Source organism: Hippopotamus amphibius, chromosome 6 (genome assembly GCF_030028045.1).
Source record: "Hippopotamus amphibius kiboko isolate mHipAmp2 chromosome 6, mHipAmp2.hap2, whole genome shotgun sequence".
In the NCBI taxonomy this organism is placed as follows: Eukaryota; Metazoa; Chordata; class Mammalia; order Artiodactyla; family Hippopotamidae; genus Hippopotamus; species Hippopotamus amphibius.
The window spans coordinates 125,611,293-125,629,736 of NC_080191.1; the positions used below are offsets into that span (position 1 = coordinate 125,611,293).

At 37.8% G+C, this 18,444-nt stretch overlaps 1 protein-coding gene across 3 annotated transcripts in view; it reads right to left on the reverse strand.

Moving 5' to 3' along the window:
- Nucleotides 1-2,139: 2,139 nt before the first annotated feature.
- PLSCR4 (phospholipid scramblase 4) overlaps nt 2,140-18,444 on the reverse strand; it is a 36,060-nt gene continuing 19,755 nt past the window's right edge. For 2 of the 3 annotated variants that reach the window (XM_057739086.1, XM_057739087.1), the window contains 6 exons: nt 12,983-13,218; nt 9,748-9,790; nt 8,259-8,485; nt 6,438-6,599; nt 4,945-5,103; nt 2,140-4,085 (listed from right to left, as the gene is read on the reverse strand). In XM_057739086.1, coding sequence (XP_057595069.1) covers nt 4,032-4,085; nt 4,945-5,103; nt 6,438-6,599; nt 8,259-8,485; nt 9,748-9,790; nt 12,983-13,218 — 881 coding nt within the window. In that variant the 3' untranslated portion in view covers nt 2,140-4,031. Of the gene's footprint in view, nt 4,086-4,944; nt 5,104-6,437; nt 6,600-8,258; nt 8,486-9,747; nt 9,791-12,982; nt 13,219-14,790; nt 14,910-18,444 lie in introns of those variants that run through there. The other variant, XM_057739088.1, reaches the window with a different exon arrangement.

Sequence of the window (18,444 nt, forward strand, 5' to 3'; positions counted from 1 at the left end):
ATTACATTAAACTTTCAATACTGCAAGGGAAAAAAGACTGAAAAGGAGCCAGCAGTCCCATCAGAGGCAGGGTGCCATTCCCTGGAATCACAGCTTATTCTATACTTGAGCTTAATTTAACATCTAGTTGGTTGGAAAACTAGTCTAGTAACCAGAGTTTTGTAACATTTCTGGGAAACCTGGCATTAAGAAAAAAAAGTGTTTTAAATGTACCCTTCATTGACAGTTACAAATTCTAGCAGATTTTCTGCATAATATATTGGCATTGAAATCATACTTAAAATTTAAATGTGTCTTAAATAAGTGAATTAGAAATAAGCATTTATAAATAACTTGGTTATATTTGAAAGCTAGTTACTCCTACAAAGTCTGAAGTCTTATCTAAATATCGTTCAAGTCAGGTACGGGTGAGACGTAAGGTATGATTCATCCTGAGGAAAACTGCCCTCCAGCTGTGAACCTGTGAAACTAAACAACTTATGTGCTTCCAAAATACAATGGTGGGGCAGGCATAGGATAGACATTTACATTCCAAAAGGGTAAAACAGGAAAGAGTAAAGAAGGACAGGTCCCAGGTACGTCCAAGGCTGAAGAGGACAAACAATATCAAATCTTAAGGCTCAAGAATAATCTTCTTTGACTCAATGATCTGCCTTCCAGACCCACGGGCATGGCAGTATCACCCTAGGGCTCAGCAGGAAGGCCTGTAGTGACTCTCTGCCTGGGCTCCATGGCTCTCTGAGTCTGGAGTCCTTGGCCCATGAGTCTCCCAGGTGGCCCCATCCTCTGAAATTTAGGTGGAGGCAGTCGGGGCCCCCTAGGCCTGTGCCGATGGAGACAGGGGTGCATGGTCAACACCAAAGTTTGCTGCCTGTGCCCTTTGGAAGGACAACCACTGAAGCCCATGCTACACTGGGGGTCTACCAGAGCTGTACCTGGGGTGTCAGAGGAGCGTGGCAGACTAGAGATCAGAGCCCTACATGTGAGGTGGCACCAGACAGCTGGCAGAAAGGTCCCACAGGTGCTGGTGGTCCCTTCTTGGAACCACTCTGCCCCCCAGGCCCTTGCACTCAGGGCCTGTGATGGGAATGGCAGCTCCGTTGATCTCTGAATCCCCTTTGGGGGTCATTCTTCATTGCCTTGTAGAATAGTGCCTGGCTTCTGATCAGATGGCTGATCCACACTAATCCCCTTATTGTTCTCATTTTTTTGCAATATGGATAGGCTGAGAATTTTTCTAACCATAAATTCTGCTTCCTTGTCGCTTAACAATCCCATCTTCCAGTCCATCCTCTCAGCTTGAATTTAAGGTAAGCAGTTAGGAGGAGCCACACTGCTTAGAAAATGCTTCAGCCTGGTATCCCATTTCACCACTGGCAAGTCTTACCTTCCACAAAAACACAGGAACATGAACACAATTCAGCCAAGTTCTTTGCTACTTTACAATAACGATGCCTCTCCTACAGTTTTCAATAACATGTTCCTCACTCCCATCCTGGTTTTTAATTGTCCATATTTCTACCAATATCCTGTTCATGTTTAATTAGGTATTTTCTAAGAAGACTAAGGTTTGCTCTACAGTTCGCCTCTTTCTTTCTGAGCTCTCATCAGAATTATCTTTAAAATTCTGTTCCTGGCACTTTAAGCTTTTTCCAGTATGCACCTTAAAACTCCAGCCTCTATTCATCACCCAGTGCCACAGCCAGTGCCACACTGTTACATATTCGTTATGTCGCATTCTCACATCTCAGTACCAATTCCTATCTTAGTCTGTTTGGGCTGCTATAACAAAAATGCTGTAGACTGAGTGGCTTATTAAACAACACACATTTATTTCTGACAGCTCTGGAGGATGGCAATTCCCAGATCAAGGCTGGCAGATTATAAGGTCACTAATCCCATTCATGAGGGCTCCACCTGCATGACCTATCACCTCCCAAAGTCTCCACTCCAAATACCATCACACTGGGGTAATTCACAAATTTTGGCAGGGGATGGGGAGGGGGGGTAAGGATACAAACATCCAGTCTATTGCAAAAACTCAATCGCAAGCCAAAAATAAACCATATTATATTTATTTAGAAGCCAAAAACAGTACAATGAAACATGAAAACAAACATTTTAGAGAACAGCTTGTTTTCTTAATGAATCTGATCAGTTTACACGATGAAATATTACAAAATATAAAAATTATAGATTGTAGTATAAAAATATAAGAAACAGTATTATTTTTAAAGAAAGAAACTGTAAGAGACATTAATACCATAAAAATTTTAAATAGAAATTTTAAATGTCATGCTAAAAATAACTTCTTAGTATTATGCATCAGGTCTTAGAATGTAGGGATGTAGGCAAGTAAAAATGAAAAGTTTATATAGTAAACTTTCTGAATACTATTGTCTGATTTGCTATATCAAGTGTCAGACATCATTATAATAAATAATATATCTGTCCGTTTAGGCTACAAATGCCTTTTCAAATATAAGGTAATTATTATTTTAGAAAGCAGCAGTTTTTACATTTTTTTAGAAAGATAGTAGTAGCATATAAAATGAACATTACAAGAAACTGGGTAAAACAATATTTACCATGAAAAGATAAATATAATTTAAGAGGAACTGTGGGTGAAGGCCTTCACCTCATACCTAAGAACACTCAAGCTTGCTTCTCTTAATAAGGAGCAGCGGAAGAATAGATTTCATTCTACCTACTGGCTGTGTTGAAAGAACACAGTTCATGTCCAGATAGGAAGCTAAAGTGCAGTAGAGGCAAGCTGATTTATCAGAGTGTATTCACTAACACACTGTGCTTTTAGCTAGTTAATACAAACAAGTGCAATGTATACTTTCACGATGTAGATCCAAATAATCCCTACTGATAAGCTATAGGTCCCAGAGAAATAGCATGTTTGCTGTGTTTTACCATTTTCTTTGCATAGATACAGATTTATCTATCATTTAAATAAAAAACAGCAAAGCAATATTAAGCAGTGTCTGTACTTGTAGTTTTTGCTTTTACGAAGTACTACACAGAATATCACATTTCAAAATTTAAAAAGGAAACTCCACCTCTTGCAATTCGAACAGCACAGTTCGAATCAGGGAACTTCTTGTAAGAAAAAAAAATCATCTCCTCTGTGTCATAGCAAATGAGATGCAAAGATTCAACAGGCAATCCTAGAGATAAGACCAAATCTATCTTACATGTAAGGCATCTATAACCAAGAGAGAGGTTAAATGTATTAAGTGCAAGCTTATCATAAGCGCACTGATGTCTCTAAATTGCCCAGAGATCTAGATTGGTTATGGCCCTGGGAGTCTGACCCTATCTTCATATAGAGGCAACTCCTGATTGTGCATGCTAGTCAATGAGGCATAGGAAATATAACCTTATGATATGAAAAACACGTTTTATTTTGTAATAAAATAAAAATTTCCACTGAAACTTTTATAAAGTTTGCAAAATGAGGTTCTGATACATTTACACAAGTAAAATGTTCCTTGTGCAATAAAATGTAGTATTTCTACCTGCCTTCTTTTTTGTTTTGAACAATGAAGAGTATCATTCTTTTCACCTGGAATCAAATTTGTCTTCAGTAACTGGACACGTTGGTGGAGAGGAGAGGGTTAGAGATAGAAGCTATACCACTCTATCTCAACAAAGATTGCTCTAAAAAGCCCACCATTTTACTATCAATTAATGTGAGAGCTTTGGGATTCATTTTCCCTTATCTCAGTTTAAAAGTGTTTTCAAATTCACTATATATATGTTTACTCAGTTAACGAGTCACAGCTTTTTCAGGGTAAACTCCCAGTCTACCAAGTAGACAGTAGACAGATACTCAATTGAAACACATGTTTAGATGTGTTCTTGCACTTATACTCTCAGCTTACCTGTCAAAGCTAACACCCAATAACAATCATCTGCAAGAGGAGACACATATATTTGTGAACAATTGAGGGTTGACTGTAAGCCCAACCAACTTTTCTAAATTTTTTTTATTAATCATAATTGCTGATCTGCGGTATCCATCAATTATGAGTGGATGAACGTTGTGGTGGAGAGCTTTCAAAATACATGAAGTCCTGAAATTGGAAAAACAATTATATGTATAGGTAAATATCAAATTAGACAGATAAATAATTACATAAATAAAGAATGTAAATAGATAAGTAATTAGGTGCAATGCACAAAATGTTATTCTTTATAATTTACCAGGTGATCTTCTCATTCCACTTAAGAATAAATCAAGCTAATGAAATCTCTATGAAGAGAACGTAATATCAAGAATAGCAACTGCAAATTTGAAACTGTGGGTAGTCAATAAGCTTTCCATTTGGGGTACCAATTAACTAAATTTTCATTGTTAAAAGGAGAGAAAACTTGGTAATCAATATTAAAAATGTTAAATATACCAATTGCAATATGTTAATTAGGTTTTTAAGGCAAATGCTATCAATTTTATTTCTATGCTTTACTTATGAACATTAGCCATTAATTAGACAGGAATACAGCAAGGGAACTGTACCTAATAAGTCTGGGATGTACACTGATAAAAAGGTAATAGGTGAAGGAAATGAACATCAGCTTTAGAGTTATTTTATTTCACTAAGAAATTAAAGGACAGGCATCTTTAAGTAGTGAGAATGATACGTAACATGCAGTGATGACAATTACACCCACTGGATGCCTAGTATCTTTTAAGCACTCTCCTGGCCCCTTTACTCATATGACAGCTACTATTCAAAACCCCGAAATATAGTTATAAGTATTTTCATTTCTATTTTACAGATGAGGAAACTTGCGAGTGTTAAACACTTTGCAAGACATATAACCAGAAAGTGACAGAGACAGTTTCAAACCTTATTGCCTTTCTACTACACTACACTGCTTCTCATCAGAAAGAATAATTCTTTCAGGACAACTCAAAAGCAAAAGGCTTACGATGAGGAAGCAAGCTCCAAAAATCATGGCTTTCATTGTCACATCCATGTCTAATGGGAAGTGAATTTCAAAGTGGTCAGCATCACTCATTGCTGATAACACACCATTCCACTTCCTAATAATACTGCCAACACTGGATACACCATCAAGGGATAAGACCTAGAAAGACAAGAATGCGACTTCATGATTGAAAAGTGTTAAAATACGTGCTTTATTCTCCTGTTTATAAGCAAGCAGTTGACACTGAGGTAGTATAAATATAGTGCAGGAAATGAATATAGTAATAATATAATTTCAAACAGGGAATTATGGCCAAGAAGGGTTAAGTGCCTTGCAACTGGTTAACAACCAAGCTGGGGAATATCTTACAATTCTCAGGCCAGTGTCCTTTCTTCATCTCCAAATGAGTTATCAGGGAAGCCTGTCAGAGGAGGTATGATTTACAGTGATTTTGAAATTCTTTTCCATAGAGCAAAGGGTGCGAACTGGGGACCAACAGGGGGTCTTTTCCGGTCGAGGGAAACATGTTAGCTAAAGCAAGGTGGTATGCTTCTTTGCACTTTATAATCACTCAGGCTTCTGTAAGCCTTGTTCTTCTTAAAGTATGTCAGAATCCCAAAGGGCTTCAGCTTCTAAAAGGGGTATCCTGGTACTTGCCACCCAAATACTACCTTTTGGTGATTAGAATGATCTACACGCCCTGCCCTCGAAATCTGGCTTATTTACATTTTCCATCTATCTATAATGGTCTTTTAATAAATAATGGTTGATGATATGGTTATGTAAAACAAGAACTAAGGAAAGTTTATTGGGTGTCAGAAAATATTTGAATGAGTAATTTTAGATTATGGGTCTTGCTGAATTGCAAGGCATTTAGAAAGAACCTTTAAGAAGCCCAGGAATCTCCTTTGTCAGAACTGTAGGGTAATAAGCTATCATTTTTTAGCCACTGAGATAGAGGCAAAACAGAAGGATTTTCCTTTTTCCAGAAAATCTTAAAATCCACTATGTTTTATCCATGTTATCAGTGCTGTCTTGTTTCTTGAGGATGCAGACAGACTTCTATCTTGCAAATAAGCAATCTGCACAACCTTAGGGGTGCTCAATTTGTTCTGTGATATGTGGGGCCTTTTCATTACTCAGGACCTATATTCTGATCCTGGAAATCTTTGGTAAAAATGGTTAGTGAAATAACAGCCAAGAATAAACTAAATGGATTCGGTCAGGCTATTTACTCTCAGGTTCAATGTTTTAAATGGTTTATTCTTATCTTTATCAAACACTGAAATCATGCAAAAGAAGCTCACATTATAGAAAACATTAAGCAATGCCCTAACGATAATTTGAAAATGTTTTGATGTCAACTGGTCAGTTAACTCTTTCCTCACACTACTTTATTCGTTCACACAAAAAATCATCTAAAAGCAGATCATTGTGAGGTCTGTTAGTACATGTAGAAAAAAATAGTAGAAATTATTTTTACATTTGTTTACCTCAAAAACAGAATCCGAACCACAGCCGTAGGTTGAGCACGGCCCAAGCACTCCCATCATATCTTCTTTCTTCTCATTTTGGATGCTGTATACTGCCCTGCACAGGTTCCAGTGTTCAGCAACAAAGCCAATGGTGACACCAGGAGGGCACTGCACCTCCAGCTGCAAATGAAGCAGTGACAGAGACGAAGATGCTACATATATATGTCTACACATACACAGGTACGCACAACCTAGATGTGTTCTTAATTCATTCAAGAACTAGGGAAACTATCACTGGGGAAAGAGTCTTCCATTTTCTCCAGGCTATTTCTCCGGGTTTTATTTCAGTGAACAGTGTTGAGAGACGAGGTCATGTCCCCAGTGGGACAAAACCACTGCTTGTTATAAAATGGTCAGTTCTCCAAGCTCCCTGTCCCTCAGCTGTATATACAGCATCTGTTTGGGATCCTCTTAGTCATCTCTGTAGAATTTGGGGATGAGGGGACCCACACACATGTGCTGGAGCTCACGCTGCTTGCTGTGCTGTAATAAAGTTCTTTGTCCCTGACCTAGGGGTCTCATGTCTGCTGGCACAATCCAAGAAAAAGTAACATGCTAGCTTCTTAGATTGACATCTCAGACACAACAATAGAAAACAAAAGAGAAAAGAGGTATTCTGAAAATTGTATGTTGTGAAGATAACAGAATGTGTTATAAGCATAGGATGAGGTGAAGATTCATCTCAAATATAGGACTGTTATTACAAAGAAAATAATGACAAAGGAGTAAGCTGTCTGACAATTGCCAATATTCACTGAACACTATTATTTGCCAGGCACTGTGTGAATACAGTTGACATTTACTTAATAAATAAATTTATAATCCTTAAAATAATCATCCTATGAGATAGGTACTATTAATATCTGCATCTTATAGGTGAATAAATCGAGGCACAGAGAGGGCGATCAGTAAATTCTACTGAAAATGCTGGTACTTAACATATAATTAAAATCACAGTAATCCTAGGGGGTATTGTTCTGCCCAGTTCATATACAAAGAACACTGAGGCTCAAACACGTTAAGTAAATTGCCCAGTTCTAAGTGGGTGGCGTATCTGAAATTCAAATTCTCTTGTATCTCTCTCTAAAACTATTCTTATCCTTGTAGCAAACCATTTTCCGAGAGCAGCACAGATTATAGAAGAGCAACCAAACTATTGGGTTGGCCTAAAAGTTCATTCACTTTTAAGTAAAAATAAAAGACACAATTTTTATTTTCACCAAGAATTTTATTGAACAATGTGTTCACCCACTGAATGAACTTTTCAGCCAATCCCATACACCTCGGCACATCTGCTTTCTAGTCCCCACCATCTATCAAGTGTGACACCATCCTCAGGCACTGATTCTGAGCCCCTTTCTTTATCTGTAACAAGGTGTAGATTACGATGGGTAGAGCAAAAGTATCTGAAGTTTCTTCTGATTCTATTTAAAAGCATGTCTACATTTAGTGTGACCTTATTTGGGGATACATCGGAACATTTAGACAAATGTGTGTTCTAGGTAATAGGCTAATTTCTAATTCAGCAGACACAACAGATAGAATTGTGATCACTGACCCCTCCCCGCCCCCAACTAGCACATGAACCCACAAGAAAAATGCCTTTCTGATATCTCCATCGGTAAGAACTTTGGCATTTGGCGTCTTTCCTCCCCACTATCTTCTTCCATTCTGACTGTGCCATGAAAGTCCCCTCCTCTGTGGCTTTGTAAGGACCACAACTGTGCAGTGAAGAGTTGGATCAGGAAGAAACAATGGATGAGACTTCTGTCCTCTGACCTCTTGCCTGGTGGAGGGGCAACAGAAGCAGCAGCAGGTGCATCGGAAAGGTCTCTGCATTGTCATGATTTCTCGGCCCACAGAGTCGGTGACCCGGAGCACGAAGGGCCTCAGTGTCCGATAAGCATTCCTGGTGTAGTCATCCGTGTCTTCAGTCACGAAGTAAACCATCTGGCCCAGGTTGTTTTTGATATCATATCTATTATTAGTTTCAAAACCTGTTATCACTAAAAAACAAAATGAGAGCCATCTTATTTTAGAAGCAATTAAAATGGGCCTCAAAAAGTCTTTTTGTAGTATTTCACGGGGGCTTAAAGCAAAATAGCTTTTTAAAAAATTTCAAGTGAAAAATATGCAATTACTAGAATGCCAATATAATTCATATGCCCTATAAGTATATAAGTAATTTTTAAAGTTTAAAACATTTCTTTTAAGCAATTCAGTGCAAAATGATTTTTAAAACTGTTCCACATAGGGACTTCGTTGCTGGCACAGTGGTTAAGAATCCATCTGCCAAGTCGGGGTGGGGGGCATCGAGTTCAATCCCTGGTCCAGAAAGATCCCACAAGCTGCGGAGCAACTAAGCTCAAGCACGACAACTACTGAGCCCACATGCTGCAACTACTGAAGCCCACGAGCAGAACCCGTGCTCTGCAACAAGAGAAGCTACTGCACTGAGAAGCCTGCACACTGCAACGAAGAGTAGCCCCCGCTCGCCACAACCAGTGAATGCCCATGTGCAGCAACGAAGACCCAATGCAGCCAAAAAAAACCCCAAAAAAACCTTCCACATAGAAGCAATGATTGGAAACAATATTCCTGGAGTACTTGAATTCAGAAAACTTTAATTATAAACCCATTTAAATGAAATTATACACCAGACCATGAATTAATCAGCTTCTTAAATATGCTGAGATGATCAGGGTCATTACTAATTGCAAATAAGAAAATCAACCAAGAAAAGTCAAAGGCTCTATATGGAGGTCATATGAATGAAATGAATGTGTAGATCTAGTACAGTGAGGGTCAGGAATCTTGTGAGGATGAACTGAGAATAGGCATTGTGCTTACCGTGATTTTTTCTTACTTCCACAACACTGGACTTAGAACTCAGCAGACTGAGATTCTATTTCCAGCTTTTCCACTGATTAGCTGACTAGGGTGCCCTTGGCTAACTCATCTAGTCTTTTTGCTCCTTCTTTTCTCTGTCCATGAAAAGTGAATACAGAGGAGCTGAGATGGGTAAAAGGGGGTTTGACCAAGTAAAATGTAAGTCCTTTTGAAGTCAAGAGCTTACATATGATATGTAAGTAGATAAAATTATACAAAGTAAGTCCCTTTATTACTTTCTTGAAGATAGGGTAATAGAGGATACTCTTTTCTCTTTGAACCACTAAAAAATGATCAATATAAATAAGGAGCTAGGTATCAGATAATGCAAATTTTCACCTGATTCAAATATTGCTGGACACTACAAAATTATACATACTTTCCAGGGGTTCAAAATGTTGAAGAACATGTATGTTGTCCAACTGTTGGGATAGAACAAAGCAATTAGAAGAGAGAGAAACAACAGAATCAAATCAAACCAGTATTAGAAAAAACACTGATGTGACAGAAATTAAATGTATATCAGTTGATACAAAAGAATCTTTTTGAAACTGAATGAAATCAAAAACATTTTTATCAAGCAAAATTAGCCTATATGCACCTGATCAGATGGTTATTAGCAGAGCTGTCCAGACAAAAAAGAACATTTTCCTCCAGTTCTACTGTAAAATATTGAAACACCTGTCTAAAATGTCAGAAAATCATCTTCCTGCTACAGTAACAGTATCTAGAAGAAGCTATGTTGATACAGATTGCTCCCAGCTCAGTTCCTACTCATTGGTCTCTCCACATCACCCGAAGACTGTAGTTGTCAGGAAGCTCGGGAAAGTTGAACATAAACCAGCCACAGAGAAGCCACTTTTCTCAGTGGCTTAGGGAGAGTGAATGAGGCAGGGTGGACCTTGCACAGGAGTGTCTGATCTTATATTACTTCACAGATACCTCCAAAAGATGTTAATATGCTCACTTCCATTCACTTGATCTGCTGATGCCAGAGTCTTCCGTAAGTGCATACTATAATAGGGGAGGACCTGAGAGAGCACTAAGCATGTGAATAGGATTAGGGCAAAGGAGAGGAAACATTCTCCAAGGATGAGATCCCTTGAAAAGGGAGACTGGGAATACCATTAGACCAACTTTTACCTAAACTTTACTTAGGAATCACTGTAAAGATAAACCGTTTGGCCCATCATCTGTTATACCTGAGAACATCCTAGTAGGAAAGAAACCGCCTTACAGACAGACTAATCATATTTATATAATTTTAGATAATCTAGATTAGATCATTCCTAATCCCTGAGCCCAGAACATTGCCTGAAATGCCATATTTTCCAAATATTTGTTGAATACATTAACACTACATTAATGTGGTAATAAATCAATATTTAAAATAATATAACCAGACATGAACGTTTTGTGACACGATCAATTATAGGAGGGTACAGAAAGGATACAATCTTTCATTAAAAAAATTTTCCTTCATGAAAACACAATCAGGTGAGAGGGTCTAAACATGTCTTATAAAATTATCAAAAGTGGACACTAGGGTGGTTTACAGTCCCTTTGAAAAACTTTTAAACATCTATAACTAAAAGGTAAAAATATTCATTGCTTGGTAAGAGCTTCCACTGCTGAGTGTAATATTCTAAAGAAATGATGCCTATTAATGTGAAAGAAGTTTACCCAATTAGATACTATGGTTGTTAAGAAGCAATTCTAACAAAGTGTGGAGTCACTGGCCAAGTCAATACTCTAGAAATAAATTAAACCCACTACTTTGGATGTTAAAGTGTCAGGATAGTCCTGATGATGATTCATGTAATTTGTACACAAGATGGCAAAAAGACTAGGATAGGGACTTCCCTGGTGGTTACGAGTCCACGCTTCCACTGCAGGGGGCACGGACGGGTTTGATCCCTGGTCGGGGAACTAATAAGATCCCACATGCCATGCAGTGTAGCCAAAAAAAAAAAAAAAAAAAAAAAATAGGATAAAGAAAATGCCTGGATGCCTAGCTCTATGTCTTCCATTCACACACATGGTGTTTCAGCTAATAACATCCACACAGCTATCATCCATTGGGTGGGTCCTGTGTGCCCAAAATACTGGGCACATTGCAAACTTTATTTCATTAAAAATTCTCCTGACAACCCAATAGGGTAGATATCATTAGCACTATTTTATAGATGATGAAATTCAAGCACCCAGAGGTTAGAAAAGTTACTCAGGGTAGTAGACTGAGGAGAGAGGAGAACTAGAATTAAAAGGCAGGTTTGTCTGGCTCTAAAGCTGTTTTGTTTCTTTTCCTTTTTTTTTTTTAACTAAAACATTGCTGAAAGAGAAAATAGAATTAATAAAATATGTTCATTTAACTTCATTGAAAGTAATAGAAGAAAGTAAGAAAATGTTTTTTAATATTTAAATAAACAATATTAAAGCTATACATTTTTTTTAAAGAAATGACTCCAGATATTGGATTTCTAAGGAAATTTTCTATATTTATCATCAAGTACAAAAAATAAACTTTCTAAACTTGATTAACTTATAAAGATTTTATAAGCTTCCAAAATAACGTAAGGAGTTAACTCTAGCAGTTTACCTGAATGATTGGCTTTGTCAATATTTTGCCAAACGGGTTAATAAAGTTTTTTGCTTTATGTAAAATCCAAATTTTCCTGATCCAAGTGTATTACTTTCAAAGATCAACACTATAACTTTGCAGCAATGATTTTCAATGCACAGGATTAACAGTTAGCATGTAAAATTAAAAAGAGAAACACGTCAACTCCAAGGAACATTTGATTGACTATGTGGGGAGACGCTATTGAATTGGCAAGTCCCTTGCTTCTAATGTATCAATATTTCAACACTTGTTTTTTCTAAAAGTGAAACATGATTTAGTAGTTTCTAAGGGCTTTGTAATACTAGGTTTACCTTGTTTTCATTAAGTAACGTTTTTATTTCTGACATGGGTTTTTAAACAATACCATTTGGTGGTACACAAATATGTTGGCATATTGCCCCAGTTACTGAAATAAGTGGTCTGGTCCTAGAATGTCCATATAGGGAGTCTTTGTGTTGTGGAAAGGGGTTCTCTGGAGCTTGACTTGAAAAAATATCCTCGGAGGTACCCTATTTTTATTTACCTTGTATGTTTTGGGAGGTGACAGGACTGATTGACGAAAACTTTGGGTGGTGAGAAAAAGCAATGGCCTGAGGCACTGAGTGATTCACTCACTGTCTACTGTTCTGTTCTTCATAATGTTGCTTTTCTTGATGTTCAACCTTTGTTTCTAAGCAAATGATACCCCGATTAACATCTCTGATAGTTTTTCTTTTATTCCAATTTCCTGTTTCTAAACTGCCTTCAACAGGACATCTTGAATGTCTTAAAATTCAATATACACCCTTCACGAAAACCATATTCATCCCACCAAAAAATCCCTATCTTCTTTGTTCCCCATTCACATTTCTGAAATTAGCACTACTACTCCTGTAGTCTCACAAACATCTGTCATCACTGACCCATCACCTCTGTCCACTCCAGCCAGTCTCTTCTTGTTGGATCCCCAGTCATACTTTGTAAGAAAATAATTTGGATTTGTGTGGAGTACCTGGGCTAAATATTCCAGACCTGGAGGACAGTTTGGCATAACAGTTGGCATTGGCATCCATACTACTGGAGCAGGATGTTGTGGTACAGGATATTTTCCAGGCTGGTACTGGATAGGGTAGCTACCACCAGTCTGCAGGTACAAGGGGAAGGTACTGGGCTGATGTGGACTGTAGTATCCCATAGGCAAGCCTCCTGGGTAGCCTGCAGGTAGAGGGACAGCTGGTCCAGGGGGCCCTGCATTCAAAAACAAAATGAAAGTGTTATACATTACAAACACTACAATATGTTGGAAGTCAGCATGACTTTTTACATGGAGATGATACGGATCACACAACCTCCACTTAAAAAGAACAAGGTGTTCCATTTTATGAGTGTGTAGGATGTACCAAAATGTACTGAGAGGATTTACACATCTACTCATTTAATTCTCTTAAACCTTATGAGATAATGATCCCATTTCAGAGGTATAGAAGTAAGGTTGTAATATCAAGTTAACTCTATGCATAGCTTCCTTCTTTGGAGATAACAATATACCTACTTCATTAGGTTGTAATAGGATTAGCACAAGGCCTAGCATATAATTAGCAGAGTAAATTTTTTGTTATTATGTTTATTATTAGTGATTAAGGTCAGAAGGATAGTGAGGTCTACTTAACTTCAAAGGGGTTCTTTTAATGACTACTATCTAACTCCAGAACAGTTTCATTATTCTCCTCCCCAAAAGCCCATACCCATTAGCAGTCATTCCCCGTCTTTTCCCCCAGTCTCTGGAAACCACTATCTCTATACAATCTGGACATTTCATATAAATAAAATCATGCAACATGCAGCCTTTGTATCTGGTTTCTTTTACCTGGCATGTTTTAAAGGTTCATCCATGTTGTAGTATGCATTAGTACTTCATTAATAAAAATTAGTGAAATAACAATACTCATATCAGACAAAATATACTTTAAGACAAAAGCTGTTACTAGAGGTAAAGGACATTTTATAATAACAGAAGTGTCAATGCGCTAAGAAGACATAACAATTATATACACCTAAAAACAGAGCTTTAAAATACATGAAGCAAAAACTGACAGAACTAAAAGCTGCAAGAGCCAATCTAAGGAACAATAGTTGGAGACTGCAATATCCCACTCACAATAAGGGATAGAACACCTTGACAGAAGATCAAAAAGGAAATAGAAGCGTGAACAACGCTATAAATGAAACAATACATAACAGACATGTATAGAACACTTTACCCAGCAACAACAGACTAAACAGTCTTCTCAAATGCACACAGAACCTTCTCCAGGATACACCTACTGGTCAGGCCATAAAACAAGTCTCAATAAATTTAAGACATCTAAAATCAAACAGAGCATATTCTATTACAATGGAATAAAACCAGAAACTAACAATAATAGAAGAAAATTTGGGAAATCACAAATATGAGGAAATAAAATAATACACTCCTAAATAAACAAAGCGATAAAAAGAAATCATAAGAGAAATTAGAAGATACTTTGAGATGAATGAAACAAAAACAATATATCAAAGCTTATGGGATGCAGCTAAAACAATGCTTAGAGGGAAACTGACAGCTGTAAACACCTACACTAAAAAAGAAATATCTCAGATCAGTAACCCAACTTTCCACCTAGGAAATAAATCAAACCCAAAGCAAGCAAGAGGAAATAATAAATATTGAAGTAGAAGTTAGTGAAATGAAAACGGAAAAGCAATAGACAAAATTAGCAAAACCAAAAGTCAGTTCTTTTAAAAGATCAACAAAATTGAGAAACCTTAAGCCAGACTAACCAAGAAAAAAAATAGACTTCAATTATTAAAATCAGGGTTGAAGGGACTTCCTAGATGGTGTAGTGGTTTGGAGTCCTCCTGCCAGTGCAGGTGACAGAGGCTCAATCCTTGCTCCTGGAGGATCCCACATGCCTCGGAGCAACTAAGCCTGTGCACCACAACTACTGAGGCTGCGTCCCACAGCTACTGAAGCCCGCGTGCCGAGAACCTGTTTTCTGCAACAAGAGAAGACAGTGCAATGAGGAGCCCACAAACCACAAGGAAGAGTAGCCCCTGCTTGCCGCAACTAGAGAAAGCCCCGGTGCAGCAATGAAAACCCAATGCAGACAATAAATAAAAAAAAATAAATCAGGGATGAAAATGGGGACATTACTAAAATCTTACAGAAATTAAAATCCATCATAAGGAAATATTATGAACAGTTGTATGCAAAAGCAGGGTACTGCAATGATCCCCTGCACACAGCACCGCCAAGGGTATGGGAAGACCACCTAAGCTATGCCTACTGCCTAACCCACTGATCCGTCCCTACCCTCCCCCAATTTAAGGAACCAGCTCACCCCTTGCCTCAGGGAGTGAGTAAGGCCACTTGTTGCTTGTTCTCACTCCCTCGTGCTGTAGGAGGAGTCCCAGTAAAGCCACTCTTGAATTTGACATCTGGCCTCTTAATCAATTTCTATTGATTAAATTGTCCAAAGACCTGCATCTGTAACATATTCACAGGTAGACACATTATGTGAAGGGGTTAGAGAGGAAGGGCAACTAACCTAGGCAGAGGAGATACCCTATGATGTAAGTGGTGACACATTAGACCCAGTCAGCACCTTTAGTATGGGCACAGGTTTTAGATATAGCAGGTACAAAATGAGCAGCTGCACAAGAAAAGCTCAGTACTGCAGAAGTAAAGGTTATGTATGGAGATTTAGCAAACAGAGTAGAAAGGAAGATGGGAAGGAAGTGATGACTATGAAAGACCTATGCTCTGTGCAAAGAACTTGAACTTTATGCTGATAAAATGTAAAGTGGAGTAACCAGTTTTACAATTAGAACCTTTATGAATGAGAAGGTTAGATTAGGCTGGAGGTGCCTGCAGGAGTCTAGATGGGAGGTAAGGAAGTTTGTGATGAAAAGAGTAGAAAGTGAGAAACAATAGCTGACATTTAAGAGACACACTGCCTTTGTAACAGACTGGATATGAGGAAAGAGTCTCAAGTTTCTGACGTGGATTCCTATAGGCCTCCAGTGTAGAGAAAGAACAGAGGGCATGTGTTCAGGAGCAAGATGCCAAGATGCATTGAGGATCATTGAGTTTGAGATCCTGGGTCACCCAGGGCAAGTGGTCTACAGGCAGGTGGAAATGCAAGTTTCGAGTAGAGGAGACTGATTTAGGTGGGGGCTAAGGGATTCATAAGTGGTTAAAGGCAAATGCATGGAGCAGTCCCAAGATTCCTTAGGACAGTGTAAAAGGACAGGTGAATGGAAGAGGCCAGAGAGACGCCAGGGCAGGACAGGGCTGGACAGGGGAGCGGCCCAAGGATCTCTGGGGAATACCCGTTTTTAAGGGTAGGGGACACAGAGCTCTTGATAGAGACCAAGAGTCAGGAGAGACTAAAGGAAAAACAACGGTAACTAGAAACAATGTCTAATTAGAGCAAAGTGAGGAAAATAAAGTGCTAATGTCTTTAGAACAAATGGAGGAAACTTCATGTTTCAGTTTGCTGTGAAGAATATAGTTTACTTCCTTTAAGAATTGCGTTTAAGAGTACCCAAATTGGACTGGATCTCAGAGATCCCTCTCCTTTTTTTTCCTCTCCTTTTTTTTTTAGAGCTATTATTAAAAAACAACAATGCACCAAAAAGTCACATAAATGTTCTCAAAAACACTAACATATCATTTCAATGAGGTGATGATTAATTTTTATGGTATTAACCATGAGATTTTAAGATAAAAGTACCTCATGGAATAAAATTTGAGGATCAGTAAGTCGAAAGAAAATTACAATTTCGATTATGGTGCTATTCAGTACAGAGACTATATTTCTAAAAAAATTACATACAAATGTATGTAATCAAATGATTTTTGTTATAAGTAGGTATTATTCAGAGCTGTTAACAGACGTGAAGAAAAAACATAATCTAATTATGTGTGGGAAATGGTGTATGTTTTATACTCTCTTTCAAGCTTTAAAGTTGCCATGAAGGGTTCTCATTGTTCTGCAGGAAAACACGACAAAACAGGTTTAACTCTGTGTAACTACAGTGTCCCACACGTATTTAAATAAAGAGCTCTGGAGCATTGTCCTACCAATACCAGTGTGAGCAATACTGCTTTATGGGATTTGTGTTTTCTTAGTTTATCATCCTTTTTTCATTTCAAAAAAGTGCGTCATTTCCTCTTTAAATAGACTACAAAGAACAAAGGCTTCTTTACTAACTATTCTATTAAACATATTTGGGCCAAATTTATTTTCAGTGGGGACAAATATCCAGTAATATAATGCAAGTAGAATTATATAATTGAATTTAAAGAAATTCATTAAAGCTAAAATTTCAAGTACAGTATTTCGAGTTCCTTAATGTGAATTAAGGGAACATAATTTGCAGCAGTAAAAATAAGTATATAGTTCAGCCACTAGATGGTGATCACAGTGAATTTTTGTTGCTGATTTTCATAACTGAAACTTCTTTGGTTGTATGCTCTGCATCATAATATTTTTCAACTTGCCTAGCCCTTTAATTTGAAGGCTGTATCCTGGCTCTCTCGCTAATTTTTTGATACAGAAAGGAACAGACAGACACTTTCCCAGGTGAGCAGAACATGATTTATAACCAATCTTTACGTCTTAGATATGGTGGAGTTTCTGTTCTAGTAGAACCTAGGTTCTTGGATACAGAGTTACTGGTGAATATAAGATAGATTATGTAGATAATGTTGATAGCCACTGACATAAAATACAGAGAAATGGTCAGATATAGGGATATTATAATATACGGTTGTCAAAAACTTGGGTTTGGCAGGGGTTAAGCCATAATGAGGCGTTATACTGGATCAGATTCACCTAACATACGTACACGTGAGGGAAAGGGGAGAAGGAAACACTGCAGGGGCAGAGGCTACCTGAGTTCCATGGATCATCTGTCTGGAGCCAAGACAACATCCTTGCCATCATCCTGTGGATACTGGGGTTTCTTCTGCTCTTTCACAGCCTAACTTACTGGTGTCTACCTCTAAGCAAACACTTAAATATGTATTTAAAGAAATATCATTACACCGTATGATTTTCTAAATCACTAAAATGTATTTGAATATAATCCTGATTAAAACGACTTCCTTAGTCAAAAGTAAGGGTATCTTTGATTTTTAAAAAATTACATATTGCCCAAATACTTATGCGTATCTATTTTCCTGAGTCCCTGAGTACAGTATGAGTTGTGTATTCAGACTTATAAAAATATTTGCAGAACTACAAGCTCCTTAATCAGAACTCAAAGCCACTCACTTCCCTTGTTCCGTACTTCTTCTGCCGTTTGTCCCCTGCATGCCTCAAATCAGACCTTCAAGACTCTGAGCTTTTGGACACATTGTTCTTTCTGCAAGGAACGGTCCCTTCCCCCTTCCCTTTGATTGAGAAGTTCTTCACTGTGCCAGTAAAA